We start from the raw sequence: 22,083 nt of genomic DNA, 5'->3' as shown, positions 1-22,083 counted from the left end.
AATATTGCTTTCCCATGCGTATTCACAAATGTTTCATTGGGAGCAGTAGAAATTATTCCACAGCATGGAATATCTTCTCTTGATGTTTGTTGTTTATTGTTGTGGGCTCCTTAAATTGTAAAATATCTTGGTTTAGAAATTTTGGCATATCTGCCAAGTTGTGGTGTAGCTTCAATGCTTCCTATTAATTAATAAACAGTTACTTTATACAGAACACACAAATAGAAAGATCACTACCTAGCCAATGTAATAACCATCCCAAAAGAATGTGGGGAACCCTGGGGAAACTTCACAAAAAATGTCCAATTCCGTAGGAAACCAAGATTCAACAGCTTGCTCGCAGCAGGATGACGAAGTTGTGGAAATTGGAGAGGGAGGATTGGCAAGGTTGATCATGCACCATGTTGCTCCATCTTCTCTGGATCATTTTAATTTTAATGATGATCGCTTTCCTAATGATTCATCTTTGCATCACTATCGTCATTTGTATCCCGATATTGGGAATAATCAATGCAGTGATGGAGGAGATGAAAACTCTCAAAGCAGTACTGTATCGGACAATGAAGAAGTTGGAGATGAGGAAGATGCATCCGATGAAGAGGAAGATGAAGAATATGAAGAAGAATTAAAAGAAGATAATATTGATCTTCGAGAATGGAAAATTGTTTATCCATCAGTTCCTAAAAAACCACAACCGATACCAGAATCATCAACTTATATTCATGGAAATAATATGGATTCATCAAAAATTCCTACCACCTCGCCAAATAATGTAAATACAAATGCCTTTAACAAGGAACAAAATCATGATCATGAACAGCCAATTATTGTACACGACCATCAACCAATGACGAATGAGGATGATCATCATAATATATTTATTGGAATGACAAAGCATGAAAAACTATCAGAATTACTTGACTCTGATGAATCGCCAATACTAGAATTTACTTACATCTTACAGACACGAAGTGATGATCCAACTCCCTATGTTCCCGATCATTTATATACATCATTGGTCTATCAATTCTATCAATCTGTGTTATTTCATGAGAACATTCGCAAAAAGTATGAGAAAGTTATTGCCGATGTCAAGTTAGCATTTCACGACACGGGAGAAGAGGTTGTGAAAATTATTCCCATTCCAGAAGTGAATCAGAAACCAATCCCTGCAAACTTGATACCAGAAAAACAAGGAGGTTCATCAAAAGAGGTGATTTCTGGAGACACTAAAGGGCTCGAGTTGATAAAGCCCATTTCTCAACGAGAAGATACAGACTCAGTCATGGAAAATAGAACCAAATTCAATGTGGATGTTGTTTCCTTTCATTACAAGCATAGACCATTTTGTCTTCAATTAAGATATTACTTTCCAGAGGATTATCCACCAATGCGTAACGACGACCACTCAAACGATCGACCTTTTTGCATTATTCACAGTGCTCCATTTACAACATCCGCTCGTCGAAAGAATTCACAAAGAATGATTGAGAGTAAGAAACGTAAAAAGTTACAGAGACTAATCGATAGAAAGAGAGAAAAGTTGCAAACATTGAGTCAACAGCAAATGGAAATGGCCTCTTCGCCTCAAACTGCTACTCTTGACGACTTTGCCAACAAGTTGAAAGAACTGGTTTATTTCTCAGCTGTTTTATCAAATGAAGATAAAAGAATTGCCATTCAGACGGCTCTGAGAAGCTTGGTTCAAAACGATAGAGACATTTAGCTTGATGAGATTACTTTTATTGAGGTTTGCAAGTATGTTCAATAATTTAAGATGGGTGAATGAAGAAGCAAATGTTCTGGCAGATCAACGCCATGTTTTTAACGATCTCTCTCAGAGTTGAAAACTTGGAACAAAAAACCTATGTCGTTTTGAACCATTGTATTGAGAGAATGGTTTTCCACTCATCCATTCTCGATCCATCTCGCCAAATTTCTCTCCAACCATAAGAAACATTGTCTTTTGAAACGGTTGTAACAAAATGAACAAAAACCGCTTTGGATCTACTTTTGTAGTTACATGAGAACACAACAATCAAGAGAGACAAACGGTCAATATTGTCAAATCCCCACTGTAAGCACAACTGAAACAGGTGTTGATTTATAGAGAGATGTTAAAGAGAAAAAAAAACTAGCCTTTCACCTTGAACGCTGTAGCAAATATCTTTCACCTCCATTCTTGTTGCATCTTCTCAGTCAATCTGTACAAGTTCAAAGATGTTACAAGTCCTTAAACAACCTGCCAATTCAAAAATATGTAACGGTCCTTTAGCGCGGGTGTCAGTCCCCAACAACACTAAAATCAAAAAAAACCTTTCTTCCCACACACAACAGAGCAGCTCTTCGGATATGCCTTCCTATTCCATTTATGAAGATTTGAACGATGGAGCAAGCAATGTTGCTACTCTAGATCCATCCTCATGTGTTCATCATATGGATTGCAATGTGGATGATGAGCCTGTCCATCCTGAATCGTATCGTCATTTTCATCAAAAAACCATTCTCTATGGTTCTTCCTCTCGGTTTTCTTCTTCCTCTGCTTCTGGCAACAACAAGATGATGCCAACAAACATTTCCGTTTCTTCCAAATCCCACCATTTATTGAACACATCCCATACAAAACAAGAAGCCACTTTCGGTTTTATTGATTTGAATGTACATTCCTCGCTTCTCTCCTTTGGAGACAATAAGGAAAATATTGATCCCATGACTGGTCGAGTCTATCCTGTACTACAACCACTTCATTCTGTGAAGAGTAAATCTTCAAATAATCCTCACCTCCAAAGAAATCCTCTCAAAGACATCACGCAACAAGTGCTGGGTGTCAATCGAAAACAAAGCAACAATGCACTCTCCACACCTACAAGCTCTGAAAAGAATTCGACCAATAGAAAGTTGTCCGGAGCTCGATCATCAGGCAATCCTCTTTCGCCATCTGCTTTGTACCTTCGTTAAGTTGTGTAAGAACAAGTTAACAATAAAAGTAATTGGTGTAGTAAAAAACAATGTAACTTTCACAAACAAAGTTCACGACACTCTAAAACAATCCAACCAGCTTGATAACAATCACAGCTGTTGAGATAAGGCAAAAAAATTTTACTCGAGTGCCGGGAATTGAACCCGGGTCGCCAGAGTGACAGTCTGGAATGCTACCACTATACCACACCCGATTACATTTCTTTTTATTGATCTTTATTTAACTTACAAAAAACCACAACGCTTTACATTTCCCCAACAACAAAGACTTTTCTGCTGTGTTATATTGTTATCGTAAATGCAGAAAAGCAAACTGAGAGTTGCACAGAAGCTGGAAGAGGAGTGACTGGTGAATTGTTGAGTTTATCTCGGGCAACACATTCCCATTATGCCGTCATAAATGTTACCCGTTCAGGATTGTGCGACGTAAGATCGACATAGCTCGGGTGACGTTGCACATCTTCTTCGGCACTTGGTGGCTAAAAAAACTAAGCAACTTGTTTGGTTCATGCAATATTTCATCAAGTGCAAAAACTGACTCTCTCACCCACCATCCAAAACCTCTCTGCACAGAAAGGTAAAAAGCTTGCAAGTTTTCACTTTATTCCTACACTACTCTTTCTTTGTACAAAACTCCAAATTAGAGGTGCCTATGGGCTACCAGACTCAATTCTACACGAAAGCACTCATCCTTTTTAAGAATTAAGTTGGTAGGTAATTTGGGAGATTATGCGCATCACATGCCGGATTACACGAATTAACTTCAACATTTTCAACAAATAGCCTTTTTGAAAAATCAACTGTTTGAAATTTCACACACAGCACCGGTGCTCTCAGAGACCGCTTCTAATCAAATCCCAACACATTTCTCTCTTGTGCAGAGCCATGGCAGATTTTGCCAGTCCTAAAACATAACTACGTTGAAAACAACACACTTTCCCAAGCAGTTAAAATTGAAAAAACAACTTCAAACATTCGTTTCACCTTGTTATTACTCGCAATTATTACGCAACGTCAGTTAGATGCAAAAGCGTAGAAATACATGTGATGACGATGAAACACAATTGCCGCCTCTTAGACATGGCCTATCTCTTCAGCATCAACATGGAAGCAGGGAACAATTTGTGAGGCAAGATCATTTACATGCCTCTAATCAGGTTCGTTTGTGGAATTCAGGCCCTGTACCACTTGAACCTCAACAACAACATCCATCTTCTTCGTTCTATCCTAATCTTGAGCAGAATCAATCAAGCACAGTCCCTTCTCAACGATTTGAATCAGTTGGTGGTCATCATGTACTTGGGATGGGACATGGTCGAGATGCATGTACACTTCAGCTCTTACCACCACTACTTGAACATCATATCCCAGAGAACACCATCATGCATCAGCAACGTTCTTCAGGGCATTCCACGCTTCAACTACCATCAACATCCATGACTTTCATTCAAAAAGGAAATACAACATCACAAAAGAGAAAATACTCTCCTACATGTGGTATGGAAGGAGAGGAATACATGAACGCTGTACCATGCAATGAAACGTATGATCATACTCTACAACATGCTCAATCACAAATAGTAGTAATGGAGCCTTCGATTGAATTAGATTTAGGACCTCAAATTAATGTGCAAAATATATTTCCATCTGCATTCACACAGTCGGAGAGAAGAAATACTAGATATCAACCTGATCATGCATTTATATCATCTTCATCAATTAGGAGGCCAAATGCATTCTCTCAAGGATTTATGCATGCATTTGGTGATAGTAATAATTCTTCGTTTGCTTCTTTTGGTATTAATAACGATCATCGTCAAGTAAAATCGGAACTGCATCAGCTTAACGAGAGCAAGGATTCGCAAAACCTCACATCCTCCGAGGCAAATACAGAAACACCAGCATCATTTAAACCTCTGGAAATTTCAAGCATGCAAAGTCCATTACATGTTCATGCTCTAGGTCGTAATTCTACTCCTTTCATCAGAGACTCGCCCTTACTAATCCATCATGAAGATTCGTACGGGAGCGTTCCCAGCATTTCATCAATTCCAACCTCCCGTCAAGCCTTAATTTTTTCTTCAAACTCTTCTTCCAAGCCTTTACAATCAACAAAAAACTGTCTTCATCCATCTTCAACTAAGATTCAATCATTCCCTAAACAACAGCACTATGATCCCATATCACCCAATAACGTTCCGAAGAGTGCAGCCTTACTCTTATTACAAGAGGAGCTCTACTCTCAAACTGCATCTTCTCAGGAAAGAGTGATGGGAAACCAAACTTCATCTTCTCGTGCTTCCATTGATTCCAATGTCATATCGGAAAACACTCCTTCTCATCACTCTCACCCTCCTGTGATACCCACAGGTATCAGTAGTAGCAATAATAATACTAGTCATTGGAACGATCATAATTTTCGAGTGAGTTTTCAGCAAGAAAAGAGTTCTATATCTCAGCATCAAAGATCTTCCTCATCTTCTCCACATAGTAATATACAAAGCCTTATTACTTCAGATACTACTCATGTTGTTGAAAATCGGGCAACAATAACCACTCCCACAGAAGCCACAATAACCACTCCCACGAAAGCTTCCGTAAATCAACCTGAGGAGTTAGGATCACCCATTATTCTAGATCTATCAAATTTACCCATGACCTTGTCCAGTGGTTCGAGTTTGTATCAACAAGCACCTCCTCCTCCCAAAAAGAAGATTAAGAATTTTGTGAATGATGGACCTTGGTCTCAGGAAGAACATGAAAGATTTATGGAAGGATATCGAGCGTGTGGACAGAATTGGAAAGCCATCAGTGAGAATTATGTCAAATCGCGAACACGTGTTCAGGTTCATGCTCATGCTCTGAAAGTTTTGAAAAACGTTCATCAAGAAGGATCTTTTCCCTCCTTTCATGTGAAATAAATTCATGATGGATACACCGTGCTGCACAATACTCTGGTGACACTTGTTTTGTAAACTCAACACTCACACAAAAAAAAACATTCTCATGCCAAAAAACCCAGCCGTCAAACGTGCACGAGAGGAAGAGGGTCATCATGACAATTCCTCTTCGGAAGAAGATGACAGTTTTCAAGATAATGAAGCATCTTCTTCTTGTAAATCCGCTCTATATCCATCATTTAATCAATACATGCAAAGTATATTTGAATTAGGATGTGATGACATGAAAGCAGATAACAAAGAGAGTATGAGCTTGTTTTCGCCCGTGGATCTTTCTGACGTCATTGTTCGAACTAGTACCAAAGATTTTCATTTGCATCGATTGATGTTATATCGATCGAGTTTTTTCCGAACATTATTGAATTCAGAGCATTGGAACCAACATGCTGAAATGGAGAATGGTAAAATGGTTGCAGATTTGAGACAAGTCGAGAAGAACATTAACACTGCGAATGGTGAAACGATCAGTGAAGAGATATTTTGTGATGTTTTTAGATATCTTTACACAGATTCCGTATATTGTTATATTCCATGTCGTCTAAAAGAGTCCAAGGAAGATCAAGAGAAAAGCATTAATAGCATTTTGGATCAAGTTCATTTGGCTCGATATTTTGATTTAAAACAAATGGAAGAACAAATTTTGTCAAAATTAACTGGAACATTTAAATTATACATTCCATTCCAATTAGAGATACCTATATCAGAGAGTGCTATCATTGATTTTGCATTTGAATTATGTAAACGCCACAATAACGAAGATTTATCAGCTGTGACCATGAATTTTGTCGAGTTCATTGCAAAACAGAAGATCATTCCATTACAACAGAAACTTGTACTTGTGAAACGTCACATTGAAAGTATACATGGGCGTGTAAAAACTTTCAATGCCAAAATTCTACAACCCTATGCAAACACAATTGAGTATATTAAGGCTGACTACAACACAATCATGAGCGATGTTACAGATGAATCGTTACATCCCTTACTCGTTGCTATGGGAATTCCTAACAATGAGACCAAACAAAAATTCAGGTTTTGCCAAGCCATTGAAGGAAGTTTATATGCAAGTGATGGCGAAGGAGAAGAATTTTCTCTGTTCAATGAACAGCTTTCACTTATTTCTGAATGTGGAGAACGAAGTTCTGCGTATTGGTGGACCTTTTCACTCGAGTCTTCCCTTCCGTTCCAAGTGAAAGGTACATGTTACATTAAATATTCAATCGGAGATGAGAATAATACAGAGCAGCATACCATTCCATTGAATGAGCCGTTTACCTTGCATGCAGCACAATTTGATAGTGGAGGTTGTTATTTTACTGCACTGTTTGATTTAATGAAAGATGATGACGATACAACAACCTCCAGATTAATGAAAGATGATGACGATACAAAAGAATGAAAACAACCATAATCGATGATATTACAGCATTTACAGCAAGCCTTATGGTCCCAATAAAAAATGGGAGTGCTCCATACACCATCTCGACAGCACGTTCATCATCATCATGGCCAACAGCATCAACCATCACATCCAGAAGATCGTATCCAAGGAGCACAGAAAACGGTGGTTACTTGGATGAGTGTTGGAACGCTTATTTTAGTAATCCTTTTGTTCAATCTAACCGCCTTAATAATGCTCGCTCATCATCATGGCGTTGAAGGCCAGAAATTATTTGATTTGTTTGAGGAGAGAAGATTGATACGTGAAAGGCAGGCCTCCGAGCTGGTGAGCATGAACCAGTTTGCAGATGAAATGAAAGTTCAATCAAAACGAGCACATTATCAAAAGAAGGCTCTCACCTTTGCAGCCAGATCCTACAGCCAATTAAATGTAACTAAGGCAGCCTACAATGATCTTCTTGCAAAATATGCAAAACGATATCAATACTATGAGGCGACCCACCAAGACACTCAGCTCATATTGAACATCACTAAGGTGGTTCATCGATACGAATTACTGAACATCACCAATAGAATTTACGTACGTATATGCTCAATTTTTTCTCGCCTTACACAACAATTGTTTCAATGATCAGGAAGAAGAAGCCAATATTAATATAACGACACCCATTGATCCGAATTATTTTGAGAAGCTTAATGGTACAACATTCACTACTCTTAGCACCACATACTTTTCGAGAGGCCCATTCAGTGAACGAGCAAGGCTAGTCACAGGCGAAGGGTTTGGAATATTTATGACGGGTCATGGCACATTGTACTCGTTCGGAACCAAATCCTATGCATTGGGTAGGACAAAAAAAGATCGTTCGGTGCTTCCAGTTGATTTCAAGTTGCCTGAAAACGAAGAGATTTGGCAGATTGTTGCAGGTGACTCGCATGTACTGCTTCTAACAAATTTAAAACTGTACGCTTGGGTAAGTTTCGTTTCCGACACCATATCTCACACTACTATCTACTTACAGGGATCAAATACTTGGGGCCAACTTGGAGATGGAACAACAACAACCAGACAGCTGCCTATGGAAATTCTCACTCATTCTGAAAGCATTGTATTTATTGCTGCTGGTACTGAAAATTCTTTTTATATTAATACAGCAGGAGAGTTGTTCGCTTGGGGAAGAAATAATGAATATCAGCTTGGTAAGTATTGGGTTTGTATTCCGTTTTTGCATTCTCAAAGTCACACTCTACAATATTAGGTTTGGGAACGGACCGAACAATCGCTCCATCCTCAATTAAGCTACCAACGCTTGTATCATTTGCAGGAAGTCCAGCAGTGACTCATGTTTGCGCGGGTTTGACTCATGTGGTTGTTAGATTTATCAATGGAAGCTTTTCTTACTGGGTAAGTCGAATACGCTTATATGTATGAGCTTAATCTTTTTTTGATGAGAACAGGGTAAAGACTTTCCTATTGCAGGACCCTACTACAGTCCTGTTTATCAATATTTTGCAAGGCCTGTGGATCTTGGAGTAAGTCCTAATGACTATCCGACAAAAAACCATTTAGACTTTGTGTGTGGTGATCGATCCACGCTATTCCTAACCTCATTAGGAACTGTGTTTGGGTTTGGCGAAGGGGCAAACGGTAGACTAGGAATAACAGGATCAGCTTCAAAGTCCGTATTGACACAGATTACTACCACCAATTTAGGTACCTCTCGTAAAATTGTGAAACTATTTCACAAAAAACAGTCTGCATTCGCAGTGTGTGATGATGGAACAGTTTGGGCTTGGGGAAGCAATTATCATTGCCAACTTGGCACAGGAAGATATGATTATTATAGATGGTGGAGTGGATACTGGTGTTATGATGTGCCAATACCCCGCCTTATTACGGCTTTTCCAAAAGCTAAAAACCCTTATTACTATGAATTTGCCTTAATGTCCTCCTCGTCTGCCATGATCTATGCTGATGGAAATAAGTTGTATTATGCGGGAGCAGGAAAATCAGAAGACAATAGACTGGGTGCAAGAATAGTACCACGGTACGCTTTCAAAAATATTCAGCAAGTGAAAATGCAGTTCTGGTCTCCACTTCAAAGAAATTATCCTTTCTTTACTACTGTTGATAATCAAACGGTTTATTTCAGAGAAGATCATTATATGGGCACATCAAAAAACAACCTTAATATCGTATCGGTATTGGGAGTTGGAGTCACATCTCAAACTGCACCCAATCAAGGAATTACTACAATGGGCCGTGATGAAAAGAGAAAGATGTTTGCTTATTCGTTCTTTAACACACACATACTCACCATCAACACCACAGTTTTTTTCTTTGGAGGAATGATCAATCACACCATGTCAAACAAAATTTACAGTACTGATTCTGTTTATGGGGCATGGACTTTACACAACAGGACTCTTCCGTATCCTGTGGCAAGTGGAATGTATGCTCTTGTGGAAGATTATTTTTATATTTTTGGAGGAATGACTACAGATAACATAGGAAATTTGATTCCCTTAAACAAGATTATCAGAGCTCCTTTGAGGGATATCCTGAGTTGGGAAGTTACAAAGATGACTTTGCCGTCACCAATATACGCCGGCCATACAGAAATCATTGGAGATTATATTTACATATTTGGTGGAAGAAGGTTTGACCAAGAACCGAACGCAGACATCTTGAGGTCTCCCTTGGTCAACATGACATGGTCAAACACTTACATGATTCTTCCATATCCCATTGTTGATGGACCTGTGCTGTATGACTCGAAAAATATTTACATGTTTGGAGGGTATTATGCAACCAATGAGAAATACTATCCCAATATTGTGAAAGCAAAATTGGACAACCCAATGTATTGGGAAGATTCCATGACCAAAATCCCTTCTGTAGGGTCTAGATACTATTCGATTGGATGCGGCTCAGTTTTTTTGTTGGGAATGCAAATGAACAGAACAGATACAACTGTTAATGTGCTGTCGACAAACTCAAATCAGTTTTGTTCTTCTCATGGAAATTGCGTACGAGGAAGCTGTCTTTGTCACAGTCAATGGACTGGTTTAAATTGTTCCATTCCAATATGTTTCGGGATTCCACAATGGGAACCTGGTGTTTGTAGTGGTAGAGGAGCATGTGTTGGCCCAGATACTTGCAATTGCACTCAGGCATCGCTTTGGGGAGGACCAAATTGTAACATTCACAAATGTGATGGTGTTCTGTCAACCAATGCCTTGTCTGTGTGCAACAATGGCAACGGAACCTGTATTAGTCCTAACACTTGTGATTGCAATGCAGGGTACCGAGGAACGAGATGTGAAATTGCCATTTGTTATGGTGTGTCTGGAGATGACTACAGTGTTTGCAGTGGAAACGGTGCATGTGTTAAACCAGATACATGTATATGTGGTGCTGGATACGTGGGTAGCAATTGCGAGACCTACTTTATGCCAACAATTCGTATTAAGGCAACCATTGACGGCTCGGACACAATAATCATAAAAGGAGGCGTGTTGACATGGCAACATGGAGCATATGGAGCACCAACAGCTATTACCATTGATGGCGTTGCCTTTACCTACACCTCAAGCAAAAATTTGGGGTTCAACACTGATGGAATTAGCAGAGTTAGCGTGACAAAAACAGCACCAACGAACAGAGCAGGTACAGTCAGCATAACCCAGATGCCAACAGCCCAGAACGGATGGCAAACCAAGGTCTACGTTGATGATACCGCTGGTGGAGCTGGTGCATATGATTTTACAATCACCATTAACGGTTAATAAATATGATTTTGTATAGCAAAAAGCCTTGTTTATTCCGACTTCTTTGGTTGTAAGCTATTGAGTTTGGACTTCAAGTCGCTAATGGACCGCTTTGGAGTTGCTGCTTGAGATATTTCTTGCTTCCTTGGTGTATTTTGTCCAGAAGCAGCAATTTTCTTTTTAGCAGATGATGGAACTTGGGCTGATTCAGCCTCTGTATTCGCTTGCTGCTTCCTTGGTGTAGCTGTGGTCGTGTTTGGATCTGTTTTCTTTGGGGTGCTCGCTGTGGATGTTGTAGCTTGTTGGTCGTTCCTTAAATTGACATGTTTTTTAGTTGAAGTTGGTTGGTCATTCTCCTTCTTCTTCTTTGGAGTTGTTGTGACAGTTGCTTCTTCGGTACTATTCTTTGCGGCACTCTCTGAACTTGTCTGTTTCTTTGGAGTTGATTCAACCGTTGATTTCTTTGGTGTAGTGGTAACCTGTTGCGAAGAATTACCAATAGAGTGCTTTTGTGTTGCTGCTGCTGTCATTGGTGCCTCGTCTGCCTTCTTTCCTCGATTTCTCCATTGCTTTTCAGCTTTGAATGTCTTGACCTTGTCTATATCAACATCAACATTTTCATAAATTTTCACATAAACAGAACGATTCGTGTGTAACATGACCATTCTAATGTCACTTTGAACCAATTGAGCAAATGCGTTCTTAACTTCTGCATTACTAGTCTTATTCTCCAAAACGTGTGAAATGTTTGCAAAAATATCCTTATCATTCCATTCAGTACGAGCAATTCGGATGGTAAAGTGTGAGTTACCCTGCACTACAAATGCTTTGGAGTGAGTGAGGTCATTGTTGATCCAATCCAAAACATTGTCAAGTGTAACTGGTCTCACTCCTTGCTTTCTCTTTTTATAAGAGTTGAAAAGAGCGGAAACTCTTCTCGAAAGAGTAGCATCACAAAATAGTAAATCGTATTGGTTCAAGAAATGCTTCTTTTCGTTGAATCTGCTATATCTGGTATTTTCAAATGTATTTCCTTTGAGATAGGTCGTTCCAATTTCAATCATCAAGTCTGAGAGTTTCATAATTTTCAATTTTCTAATAAAGTCACAGTCCTTCAAAGCTTGAGTGTAGGAATCATATTGGTCGTCTTGAACGAGAAGTAACATTTGGAGAGATGAGAATGGAAGTTGTTCCTTTGAAAAACTTAGAATGGGTTTTAACAATGGCACGTCAACAGGTGCCGAGATGGAATGTAAATATGGATTCTTCAAGTAGACAGAAATAAAGAATACAAGACTAGGATCTTGTTCAGAGAATAAAAGACCTTCTCCTGGTTGTGTGATTGCTTGGTCGTAGGATTTGAGTTGTTTGATAGTTTCCATGACTTCACTCTTTTCCAATTGAATGTGGCTGACCTTGGATGCACTCATGGCCTCAGCTATTGAGTTTAATTTTTAAATTCACAAAGAGTGGCAATCATGTATTCGTGTCAAAATTATGACACACATTACCATTCAGAGGAATGACCACAAGAATAGTGAGAACAATTAATATGAACAAATTAACAATGAACCCTTCAATGCTCACTTACCAATAGCAGTCTTGTAGTATCCAGTAGACACGAATTTAAATTGTTTGGCAAATAATTTTTCATCCTTTCCAGTAAATGCTTTGATAGCTTGTAATTTTGAGAGCGGTTTTGCAGAATATACTTCTTCTTCAATTGGTTCTTGGTCATAGTCATAGGATGGATCCACTTCTACATTTTCAATTCCAGTGACAGCTCTTTTATAGTCTGGATCAGCATCGTCAAGAAAGAATCCAGCCTTGTTTTCCTCATCAAAAGTGCATTCACTTAAAATGTAATCTCTCATCACTTGATCAAAATCCAATTCTTCATCTTGCAATTTTTCCAAGTCATCCTTCTTCGGAACCAAAGGTACTTGTACTTTTTGATTAAAAGGTCTTTTGAATGGTTTGATTCTGTCCAAAACCTCTGTATGGTACTTGGAAATATGATCCTTCTTTTTTTGAAACAAATTTTTCTTCTCCTCTTCCGTAGCTCCTTGAAGAGCCTGTTTAATTTGTTCTCGGTGGAGTTGTTGTGTCGTGAGAGGCTTTGAGAGAGAAATTGTTTTGGAGGAGGGAGCCATTTTTTTTTCGAACAACACAACACTGTTGGATTCAAATTTTTTGATGATTGTTGTTTCATTGGTGGTTGGAGCATTGATGAAGAGTTAACTGAGGTCTCGTGATTCAGGGAAATAAAAACTCTCTCAGAAGAATGGATGATGAAATGCTGGGTTTTTTATTCAGTTTACTCTGGAAATGCGCGTTGATCGTGTATTTGGTACGACTTCAAAATAAGGAAACTGTTCTTGGCATGATGACTACCTCAATTCTGATTGGAACAGGCGTCTCATGCACTTTCAACATGCGTAGTCGATTCTTCAAAATCCATTCTTCTCTTTTATTAATAATCATCATCATGATGAAAATTTGAAAAAAAATGAGCGAACAACAACAAGGACAACCCTCCAGCAGCACCGACGAAACCAAGCTTACTCCTGAAGAAAAGAAGGCTCTCAGAGAACAACGAAAGAAGGAGAGTGAGGAGAAGAAGAAGCAAAGACAATTGGAGAGAGAACTACAACAAAAAGCTGCTCTAGAGGCTCAAATTGTTAGAATTACGGAAGAGGAATATATCAACCAATCTAAATCGTTTGGTCATATCCCAATCGTCCGTTCTACCTATCAAACGGAACAGAAATTTGATCAAGTGAAGGATATTGATGCTTCGTATCATGACAAGATTGTAACTCTCAGATCAAGAATTCATACGGTGAGAGGACAAGGTAAATCTTGTTTCATCTTGATGAGAGAAGGATGCTTCTCGATTCAGGCCACACTCTTCGCTCAAGATGAAGAAGGAAAGGCAATGGCTAAATATGCCCAAAAACTTAGCAAGGAATCCGTCATTCAAGTGGTCGGTAAAGTAGTGAAAGTTGAACAAGAAATTACTTCTGCCACACAAAAGGACGTTGAAGTGCAAATTCACAAGATTTACTGCATTTCCGCGGCCATGGCCTTGCCCATTCAAATTGAAGATTGCATGAAGGTAGAAACCAAGGAAGAACAAATGAAAGCCAACCTTGCTGAATTGGAGGAAGCAAAGGCAGAAGAGGAAGGAACTGGCCCAAAGGCTGTTGGTCAAAAGCTCCGTTTGGACAATCGTGTGATTGATATGAGAGCCCCTGCTCAATTGGCAATTTTCAAGATTCAATCTGCCATGGGAAGATTCTTTAGAGAATTCTTGTATGGTTTGGACTTTACTGAAATTCACACACCAAAATTGATTGCTACTGCTTCTGAAGGAGGTGCTGAAGTTTTCAAGGTTCATTACTTTGATCGATTTGCCTATTTGGCTCAATCACCACAATTGTACAAACAAATGGCTGTTGTTGGTGACTTGATGAAGGTCTTTGAGATTGGCCCTGTATTCAGAGCTGAAAAGAGTTTCACTCACCGTCACTTGACAGAGTTTGTTGGTTTGGATATTGAAATGGCCATCAAATCTCACTATACTGAGGCTTTGGAAGTGATTGACAAGATGTTTATCTATATTTTCAATCGTATTGAGAAGGATTTTGCTAGAGAATTGGAAATTATTAGAGCTCAATATCCATTCGAACCAATCATTTACAACCAAGAAAAGAACTTGCGAATTCCATACTCTCAAGCCATCACCTTGTTGAATGAAAAGCACAACTTGGGACTTGCCCTCGACGAAGATATCAACTCTACTCAAGAAAGAATGTTGGGAGAAATCATTCATGAAAAGTACAATACTGACTTTTTCATTGTTGACAAGTTCCCACTGAAATTACGTCCATTCTACACCATGCCTTGCCCAGAGGATCCAACCTTGTCCAACTCGTATGATATTTATTTGAGAGGTGAAGAAATTTCTTCCGGAGCTCAACGTGTTCACGATGCTGAATTGTTGCAACAAAACGCAAAGGAGAAGGGTGTTGATATGACTCCTATCCAAGCATACGTCGATGCTTTCAAATATGGTGCTTGGCCTCATGCTGGTTGCGGTGTTGGTTTGGAAAGAATTGTCATGTTATATCTTGGTTTGGGTAACGTGAGAAAGACCTCCATGTTCCCAAGAGATCCAAACAGAGTTACTCCATAAATATGCAATAACCATTTGTTGTGTGAATTTTGTGAATATTTATTTGCGTTTTTGAACTGGTGTTGATCTTTGGAGGTTTTGAGGGGATTATCCGTGGTGTGAAATTGAACAGTTGTACTGTACCAACAATGAAACGATCACAAAGGCATTACATTCCATGCTTCATGATCACGCCAATGGTTATTGGAATTAGAAAGAACAAAATTAAAGGTGCATAGTCACACAACATGGCATTGAAAGTATTCATGGTCGAATTCTTAAAGTTCTCTGCAATTGTCGTTGCCTCTTCATAATTTGCAGCATTCCAACCTGAATAATTTGGAGGATATCTAAATAATTCGTTCACTTCATTCGATGACAAGGCATGTTTGTCAGCACTGTGGGTTTGAGCATCAATAACTGGAATAAATGATTCATTTCTGAATGAGGCGTATTTTAAGCCAAGTGACAAGTCACCGTCTGCACACCCATTACTTTGAATGTTCTCTCTTTCCAAAATTTGTTCAACTTCAAACACCCATTTTCGTAAAAAACTCAACGATTCCTCATCCTGTTTTGTCAACTCAAATTGTTTGAATGGATGTGACGTAAATTCCATAAAATTGGAATAATGATATTTGACATTCGTTTCGTCATAAATGGAATAGTCCTTCACAGTAATTTCATTTTTCAATGTGTCTTGTTGTTGTTGACATGTTTCCATAGTGTTGTCAGTAGTGACATTTTCCAAATTTAAAGCTCCATCATGATCACCGCCAACACACAAATACTCTCTGATGTTTTTCAATTTTTCAATTTCATAGTATCTATAAATATACAATGTAATCTCTCTACCTCTCATAGATTGAGGCCATTCCAACGTAAATGACTTATCATTACCAGTGTGAGTATTCCATTTGAATGACTCATCACTCATGCTTTTACTTTCTGTTTCTTTATCAATCATGATGGCCTTCATTCCAAATTTCAATTTTCGTTGATAGAAATGTTTAGAAATTAAATTAAAAGCTCTAGGAACGTCCTGAGGCACTACGGAGAAGTGAACTTTATAATCTGGCGCTCGATGATTGCACAAGGCTTGAGAGATCCAGTATTTTCTACCGTTCAATGTAAAGACTCTTACAAAATTATTCGATGCTCCAATATAATATCCATTCAGTTTATGCATTTTGCTACGATCTTGAACAAGTTTTTCATAATTAAAAACAAGATCAAGTGATGTATCAGAGTCATCGGGAACAGTATCCTCTTCATCAAGAAACACAGACTCGGTCATTTTTTTTGTTGGTTTTTCTAGGAACTTGGAAACAAAAAACTCGTTAGGAGTGGAGTTTTCGAAATATATTTATAATTTTGTAAAGATGTGAGGCCAAGTTAAAAATCTAAAATGTTATTCCACAGCTCATTCACATCATTTGAGAATTAAAGTATTGGTTTCATCTTCTTCAGTATGGTGTGAAGAGTTTGAAAGTTCCGTGCTAGTGGTCATGGTCGAACTGGACCTCACATCCGTCATCATGGTATCAAAAGTGTGAGGAAAGAGAGCGAGCAAGATACAACTCACTCCAAGCCATTCATAAACTGGAATTACAGTGCTTACATAGGCAGGAACAAATCCCGATCCAGCCAAAACAAAAATCAATTGCCACACAATGACAAAGACATGAGCAGTGACAGATAAACATAACCAAGTTCGTTGCGAAGGAATCTGTTTTGAATCAATTTTTCTGAATAATTCAAAAGGTGGAGATTGTTTTTTCATGACCTTAATGACTCGACCAATGTGAAGGACTACAGAACATGCTGAATAGATTAGTAAAAGAGTCAATCCAAGAAATGCAGTCACAAAATGAAAGGACTTGGTTTCTTTCTGATCTGGAAAGATTGCCATTAACAACAATAGAATATTACTAATCAGTCCAATCAATAATTGAATCCAAATAAGCCAAAAAGTGACAGATTTCAACTCGACGCCTCGTCTCGGAATGGTTAATCCACAAAAAATCATTCTCCAACATTTGCTGCGAGCATTTGCCAAACCAAACGATTTGGCATGAAGCATAAAAGCTCTACTAAAAAACAACAAGCTCATGATCACCCAATAGATAGCAAAAGTTGCAACAAAAAACGGCCGTAACCAATGTCCATTTCTTCCACATGATGAAATTGCACTTCCAAAATTAATGTCCACACCACAAACAAGGAGCAATATTAAAAGTAATCCAAATATCAATAACCAAATCAGAGTTACAAGTATTGAAATAATTCTCAATGCTGTAGGAGAGAAAATTACAGCACGGTTCCGAGTAGAATTTTGATATGTTCCGAAGGATGATGAAGAATTATTTTCATCATTTGAAATTTCAACATCAACATTCGGACACAATAACCATGAACCTATTTTCCATCCTCGTGATATATCACTACTGTAGGTCCTAGATTCTTTTGGAAATGAAGTGGCGGCAGAGGTTGCAGCATAATCATCCATTTTTTATGGGCACATTCTGTTACCAAGGGAGCTCCGAGGAGTTTCATTTCACCACATGTGTGAATCTTGATCATCATAAAAATCTTAGTTTTTTGGTTTTCAGATTTCAAATCTCGGCCAAAACTGTAAAATTTCGTATGAGTGAATTCGCTTGGGAGATTTTATGCAAATAAGGAAGAGAGATGTCGAGAGCAACTTGTGAAACGTTTCATTGAACAAACAAGGAAGGTATTAAAGGGTTCAGTAATGCCAAAACTCTTATTCAAAGCAGAAAAGGTCGTTGATTGAAAAATGTCATTTTGATCATGGTTGTATTTACAGCTTTTGTAAACTCACTAAACGACATTAATCTAACACTGCCATAGAGCAATTTGATATGTCACAATAACAATTTAAAAAAGGCTATTTCTCACACACTCATTGTCAACCCTAGTCATCTTTGAAATTGTCAATAACAGGATAGCTTACTGAATAGAGTCAAGACATATTCATTGATACATCGGAATGATGGAATATTTCTCATCTTGTCATATAAGCTGCCACTGGCCTTTTCTGAATAAGAGGGCTCGTTGGGTTGACTATTTTGTTGTAACACCGGAGAAGATCAATTGGTGGTTCATCTAATTATTGTGTGAGTTGCCAAAAGATCTCTTTAGGAAGGTTCTGAATATTAACCTTTTTTGAATTGGTGTGAATACAACCGTGATTAAAGATTACATGCTCTCGGTTTGAGAATTATTCAGGGAAACCTTCTCCTGGGTTATTGAATTTTTGTTCATATTTAGAAGATTTTTGCAAGTCAACCATGCATGACTCGACCTTCAATTCGTTGTGTTTTGAATTACACAACCAGATCGACAGTTAGCTTGACTCGACAGTTCTAACCCTCTCCCTAAATCAAATTACCTTTCTGAATGCTTTTGTTGGATTATGAAGAGTGTGTTATCAGGTGTCCACAGGCGAAAACATTACCCCGGCCGTATTATTATGGCTTTCCATGTAAAGTTGGTGCGACGCAACTTGCGCCACGAGTTTTTAACCCAAAAAGCTTTCCGCTAGCTACATTTTTCTGCAATTAAGTTACTTTTGACAGCTGCCACTTTGAAAAAAAAAAACAGCTGCAACAGTCAAAATCTTGTGCACGTTCGCTACTAAACACAGTACCAGGGACTTCCACAAGTGTGTTCACAACAATTTCGTGTGTGTGAATTCTCCATTGGCGCCTTTGCCCTCTTTTCTGCACGTTTCTTGTTGCAACAATAACAACTCTGTTTCGCTCAATCATACTGAATCCACACAGTTGATTGTACATTACTCTACGAATCAATTAATCTTGGTAAGTGAACCATCATCTTTCTAGTAATCATTCTCATTATTAATGAAATTTCATCATCATGATGACATAACCTCTATATGTTTGTTCCATGTTAATCGCGATGGTTTTGGATATACATTCTACAACAACACATCAAAATATATACCACGACCAATTCTATTTCATGATCACGCACACAACCATGAAATTTTGACTCTTGGGGTTACATGCCATTTTCATATCAATCTGTCCTCATCTCACCAATTTGAATCTCATTGAATCTGAACTCTGTGCTCATATGATACAATGATGATCATCTCTCCTCTCGATATGTGTGTTGTTCAACCACAATAATAACAACAACAACAACACAATATACGACTGAATTTTGTTGCTCTTTATTTCCTTCCACTTGAATATGTGGTATCTCTTCCAAACACAACGTGTTCATGATTCATCACGTTCACGCTTGTATGAATGGACTTAAATCCCCATCTGCCTTCCGCTCGTTGTTGTGTTCTTTCCGAAATAACTTTTCCGTTTCACTCTCTCCTTTTAAATCCATGCTTTACTCAACTTGTATAATACATTTTTTTATGGTCAACTGCTGCTCTCACAAGAAAGTCTTTCAGCCTCTTTGAAAATCAGTCTCCTTCTTGCAGAAGAAGTGTCATACAAGCTCCATCAAAAGAATTCAAACAGAAGGTCCATCGTCCTACAGGTTTGTCTCTAACAGCAGCATAACCATCACCCGATCTTTAGAGAACACAACCAGCGGCAATTTTCTTCATCTTTCCATTTCTACAACAAAATCTGAACAAGGAAAGAGTCGAAACAAGTGTACTGTCTGTCGCTACTCAACTGCATCATCATCATCAAATATTGAATAGTATTAATATTTCCAGTTCAAACTGTACACCCAATCAACGGATTTCCAAATATTATTCATAACATTTAATTATAATAATAGAAAAAAGAGAACTGAAACCAACCACCACAAGCTTTTTCTCATAGCCATACATTGAGATAGATCTATCCCTATAACCCCCAAGATCTATAGTTCTTGATAGAAGCAAGTAGCCTTCGCCTTCTTCAATAACCACCTTTTTGAACACCTCATTGTCTGATCATCACTTATTCATAACCTCTTCTCGATGAACTTCTCGAGTACCATCATCACTTCTTCAAGTGCCAACAACAACAACAACTCAACCCTCATGATGATGAATACTCTTATCAATTCCTCCTTCATGAATAGCACAAGCACGCTTGCTGCCTTCATTCAATTCTGGTCCAATATATCCACAACTCTCCACAGCACTCAAGTCGTGTGGACGTTTATGGCAAGTTTACCCTGGATGTGGATATTGAATTGGATCTTTATCATGATGACCATCTTACTCCCAAATGAAATAACCTTGTGGCAATCTGATGCCTACACATCGAATCCCGTTGCAAATTTTGGTAGTGATAACTTTGTAATGCAATCAGTCACTGGATATGTCTATCATCAAGTGCCTTTTAATACTTGGTCGCATGTTTTGACCTTCCCATTTGATTTGACATGGTGGGCTCTCTACTTGAATTACTACAGTGAAATGTGGTTTGGTGATAGCATTCTCATGTATACTCATTATGCTATTTGTGTGATGCAACTGATTACTGTGTGCTTTAGACCTCAGAGTACCTTACCACAGCAAGAAGTGGCTGCAAGTGACAATTTAAATCCTGCCACCTCTCTTCCAAAACCTGTGACCAGTGCGAGTAGTGCTCCTGATAGTTCTACTTCGAATTTGAGAGATCCAGCTCAGTCCTTGCTCATTCCTCCTCAGCAATTGCAACCACAAGGCAATCATGATACTTCTAGTGTCTCCACAGTCAATAATGGAACCACTACCACTGTTGCAACCACTCAAGAGACACCTCAACAAGAAGAACCATTCTCTTTCAGAGACATGATGAGAGAATTGTACAGAGAATTTTATTTTACTCAATTCTTGGTCGTGTTTTGTGGATTCACATTTTGGTACATTGTGTTGCAAATGTTACTCCCAGCGCCAACTGTCATGGTTAAATTCTTTTGCCCTCAATTTATTTTCGATCAATTGCCTACCATCGCTCAAACCAGTGATATTTTCTGGTTGAATATTTTCATCGCTTACAATGTAATTTTCAGAGTATTGGGCCATTGTGCTGATTATTTGCCTCCAATCATGTTCCTTGGAAAAGATTTACCATTTACTTCCATTGGACAAGGATTTGCCATGTTTGGAAAATTCAGAAGTTGGAGATGGGTCTTACAAATTCCATTCGCCTACTGTTCAGAATTGTGTGCTGGTTATCCAGGAAGATTATTTGCTTGGAGAATGTTGGCAGATGTTAGAGTTGTTTTGAATTATTGTGGTGTTGATGATCGAAAGCAAATTAACTTTTTCACATTGAATTGGTTTGAAGTTGATCATGCCAAAGATTTAATTAACCTTCACGGATGGAATTCTTGGTCACCAACATCACACTTGTTTGAAGCTATTGAAAAGGGACACGTCGATGACTCTAACAAGACCACTGCTACGACTGCCAATCCTGCCACCACTTCAACAGATGCAACCACCACCACAACCATTACAACTCCAACCCTCTCCTTGTCAACCAATAATAATGAAAGCAACAAGGATGCTGCCGAACAATAAGTGCAGTCTCTCCACTTTGTGAACAAATTTGCTTCACAACAATTGTGAATAACAATGCAACTCTGAGAAGAATAACTTTTGAGTATATTCTTACTACGCTTTGAATGCACCATCATGGACGTTCAACTACTAGTCGTTTGGATCAACCAACCCTCATGCTCAACAGCAGAAACAGCATTAAAACCACTTGTGTCAAACAATTCAGTTCCACACAAATTGTGCATGTATTTAAACAATAAACATGTCAATCTAAGTATTATTTAGCTCTTATTTAATTCTCC

The 22,083-nt window shown here is 38.4% G+C and overlaps 10 protein-coding genes across 10 annotated transcripts; 7 read left to right on the top strand and 3 right to left on the bottom strand.

Annotated features, from left to right (window-relative positions):
* Positions 1-298: 298 nt before the first annotated feature.
* On the top strand, positions 299-1,726 carry C9374_001572 (uncharacterized protein; the record flags this gene model as incomplete). Its single annotated transcript, XM_044690894.1, has 1 exon — positions 299-1,726. The coding sequence occupies one exon, from the start codon at positions 299-301 to the stop codon at positions 1,724-1,726; it is 1,428 nt and encodes a 475-aa protein (XP_044551232.1).
* A 626-nt stretch (positions 1,727-2,352) lies between these two features.
* On the top strand, positions 2,353-2,958 carry C9374_001571 (uncharacterized protein; the record flags this gene model as incomplete). Its single annotated transcript, XM_044690893.1, has 1 exon — positions 2,353-2,958. The coding sequence occupies one exon, from the start codon at positions 2,353-2,355 to the stop codon at positions 2,956-2,958; it is 606 nt and encodes a 201-aa protein (XP_044551231.1).
* Positions 2,959-4,001: 1,043 nt separating this feature from the next.
* On the top strand, positions 4,002-5,900 carry C9374_001570 (uncharacterized protein; the record flags this gene model as incomplete). The annotated part of the gene is made up of 1 exon (XM_044690892.1): positions 4,002-5,900. The coding sequence occupies one exon, from the start codon at positions 4,002-4,004 to the stop codon at positions 5,898-5,900; it is 1,899 nt and encodes a 632-aa protein (XP_044551230.1).
* An 85-nt stretch (positions 5,901-5,985) lies between these two features.
* C9374_001569 (uncharacterized protein) lies at positions 5,986-7,338 on the top strand (the record flags this gene model as incomplete). The annotated part of the gene is made up of 1 exon (XM_044690890.1): positions 5,986-7,338. One exon carries the CDS (start codon positions 5,986-5,988, stop codon positions 7,336-7,338), a length of 1,353 nt encoding a protein of 450 aa, XP_044551229.1.
* Positions 7,339-7,572: 234 nt separating this feature from the next.
* C9374_001568 (uncharacterized protein) lies at positions 7,573-11,129 on the top strand (the record flags this gene model as incomplete). Its single annotated transcript, XM_044690889.1, has 5 exons — positions 7,573-7,920; positions 7,976-8,314; positions 8,363-8,540; positions 8,600-8,745; positions 8,799-11,129. The coding sequence occupies 5 exons, from the start codon at positions 7,573-7,575 to the stop codon at positions 11,127-11,129; spliced, it is 3,342 nt and encodes a 1,113-aa protein (XP_044551228.1).
* A 32-nt stretch (positions 11,130-11,161) lies between these two features.
* On the bottom strand, positions 11,162-13,264 carry C9374_001567 (uncharacterized protein; the record flags this gene model as incomplete). The annotated part of the gene is made up of 2 exons (XM_044690888.1): positions 11,162-12,549; positions 12,703-13,264. The coding sequence occupies 2 exons, from the start codon at positions 13,262-13,264 to the stop codon at positions 11,162-11,164; spliced, it is 1,950 nt and encodes a 649-aa protein (XP_044551227.1).
* Positions 13,265-13,620: 356 nt separating this feature from the next.
* On the top strand, positions 13,621-15,309 carry C9374_001566 (uncharacterized protein; the record flags this gene model as incomplete). The annotated part of the gene is made up of 1 exon (XM_044690887.1): positions 13,621-15,309. One exon carries the CDS (start codon positions 13,621-13,623, stop codon positions 15,307-15,309), a length of 1,689 nt encoding a protein of 562 aa, XP_044551226.1.
* A 148-nt stretch (positions 15,310-15,457) lies between these two features.
* On the bottom strand, positions 15,458-16,585 carry C9374_001565 (uncharacterized protein; the record flags this gene model as incomplete). Its single annotated transcript, XM_044690886.1, has 1 exon — positions 15,458-16,585. The coding sequence occupies one exon, from the start codon at positions 16,583-16,585 to the stop codon at positions 15,458-15,460; it is 1,128 nt and encodes a 375-aa protein (XP_044551225.1).
* A 135-nt stretch (positions 16,586-16,720) lies between these two features.
* On the bottom strand, positions 16,721-17,797 carry C9374_001564 (uncharacterized protein; the record flags this gene model as incomplete). Its single annotated transcript, XM_044690885.1, has 1 exon — positions 16,721-17,797. One exon carries the CDS (start codon positions 17,795-17,797, stop codon positions 16,721-16,723), a length of 1,077 nt encoding a protein of 358 aa, XP_044551224.1.
* A 2,532-nt stretch (positions 17,798-20,329) lies between these two features.
* On the top strand, positions 20,330-21,802 carry C9374_001563 (uncharacterized protein; the record flags this gene model as incomplete). Its single annotated transcript, XM_044690884.1, has 1 exon — positions 20,330-21,802. One exon carries the CDS (start codon positions 20,330-20,332, stop codon positions 21,800-21,802), a length of 1,473 nt encoding a protein of 490 aa, XP_044551223.1.
* Between the last annotated feature and the right edge of the window lie 281 nt (positions 21,803-22,083).

The sequence above is a fragment of the Naegleria lovaniensis genome (assembly GCF_003324165.1).
Source record: "Naegleria lovaniensis strain ATCC 30569 chromosome Unknown tig014, whole genome shotgun sequence".
Classification (NCBI taxonomy): domain Eukaryota; phylum Heterolobosea; class Eutetramitea; order Acrasida; family Naegleriidae; genus Naegleria; species Naegleria lovaniensis.
The sequence above is the reverse complement of the archived record's forward strand: the minus strand, read 5'-3'. Positions and strand labels throughout refer to the sequence as shown.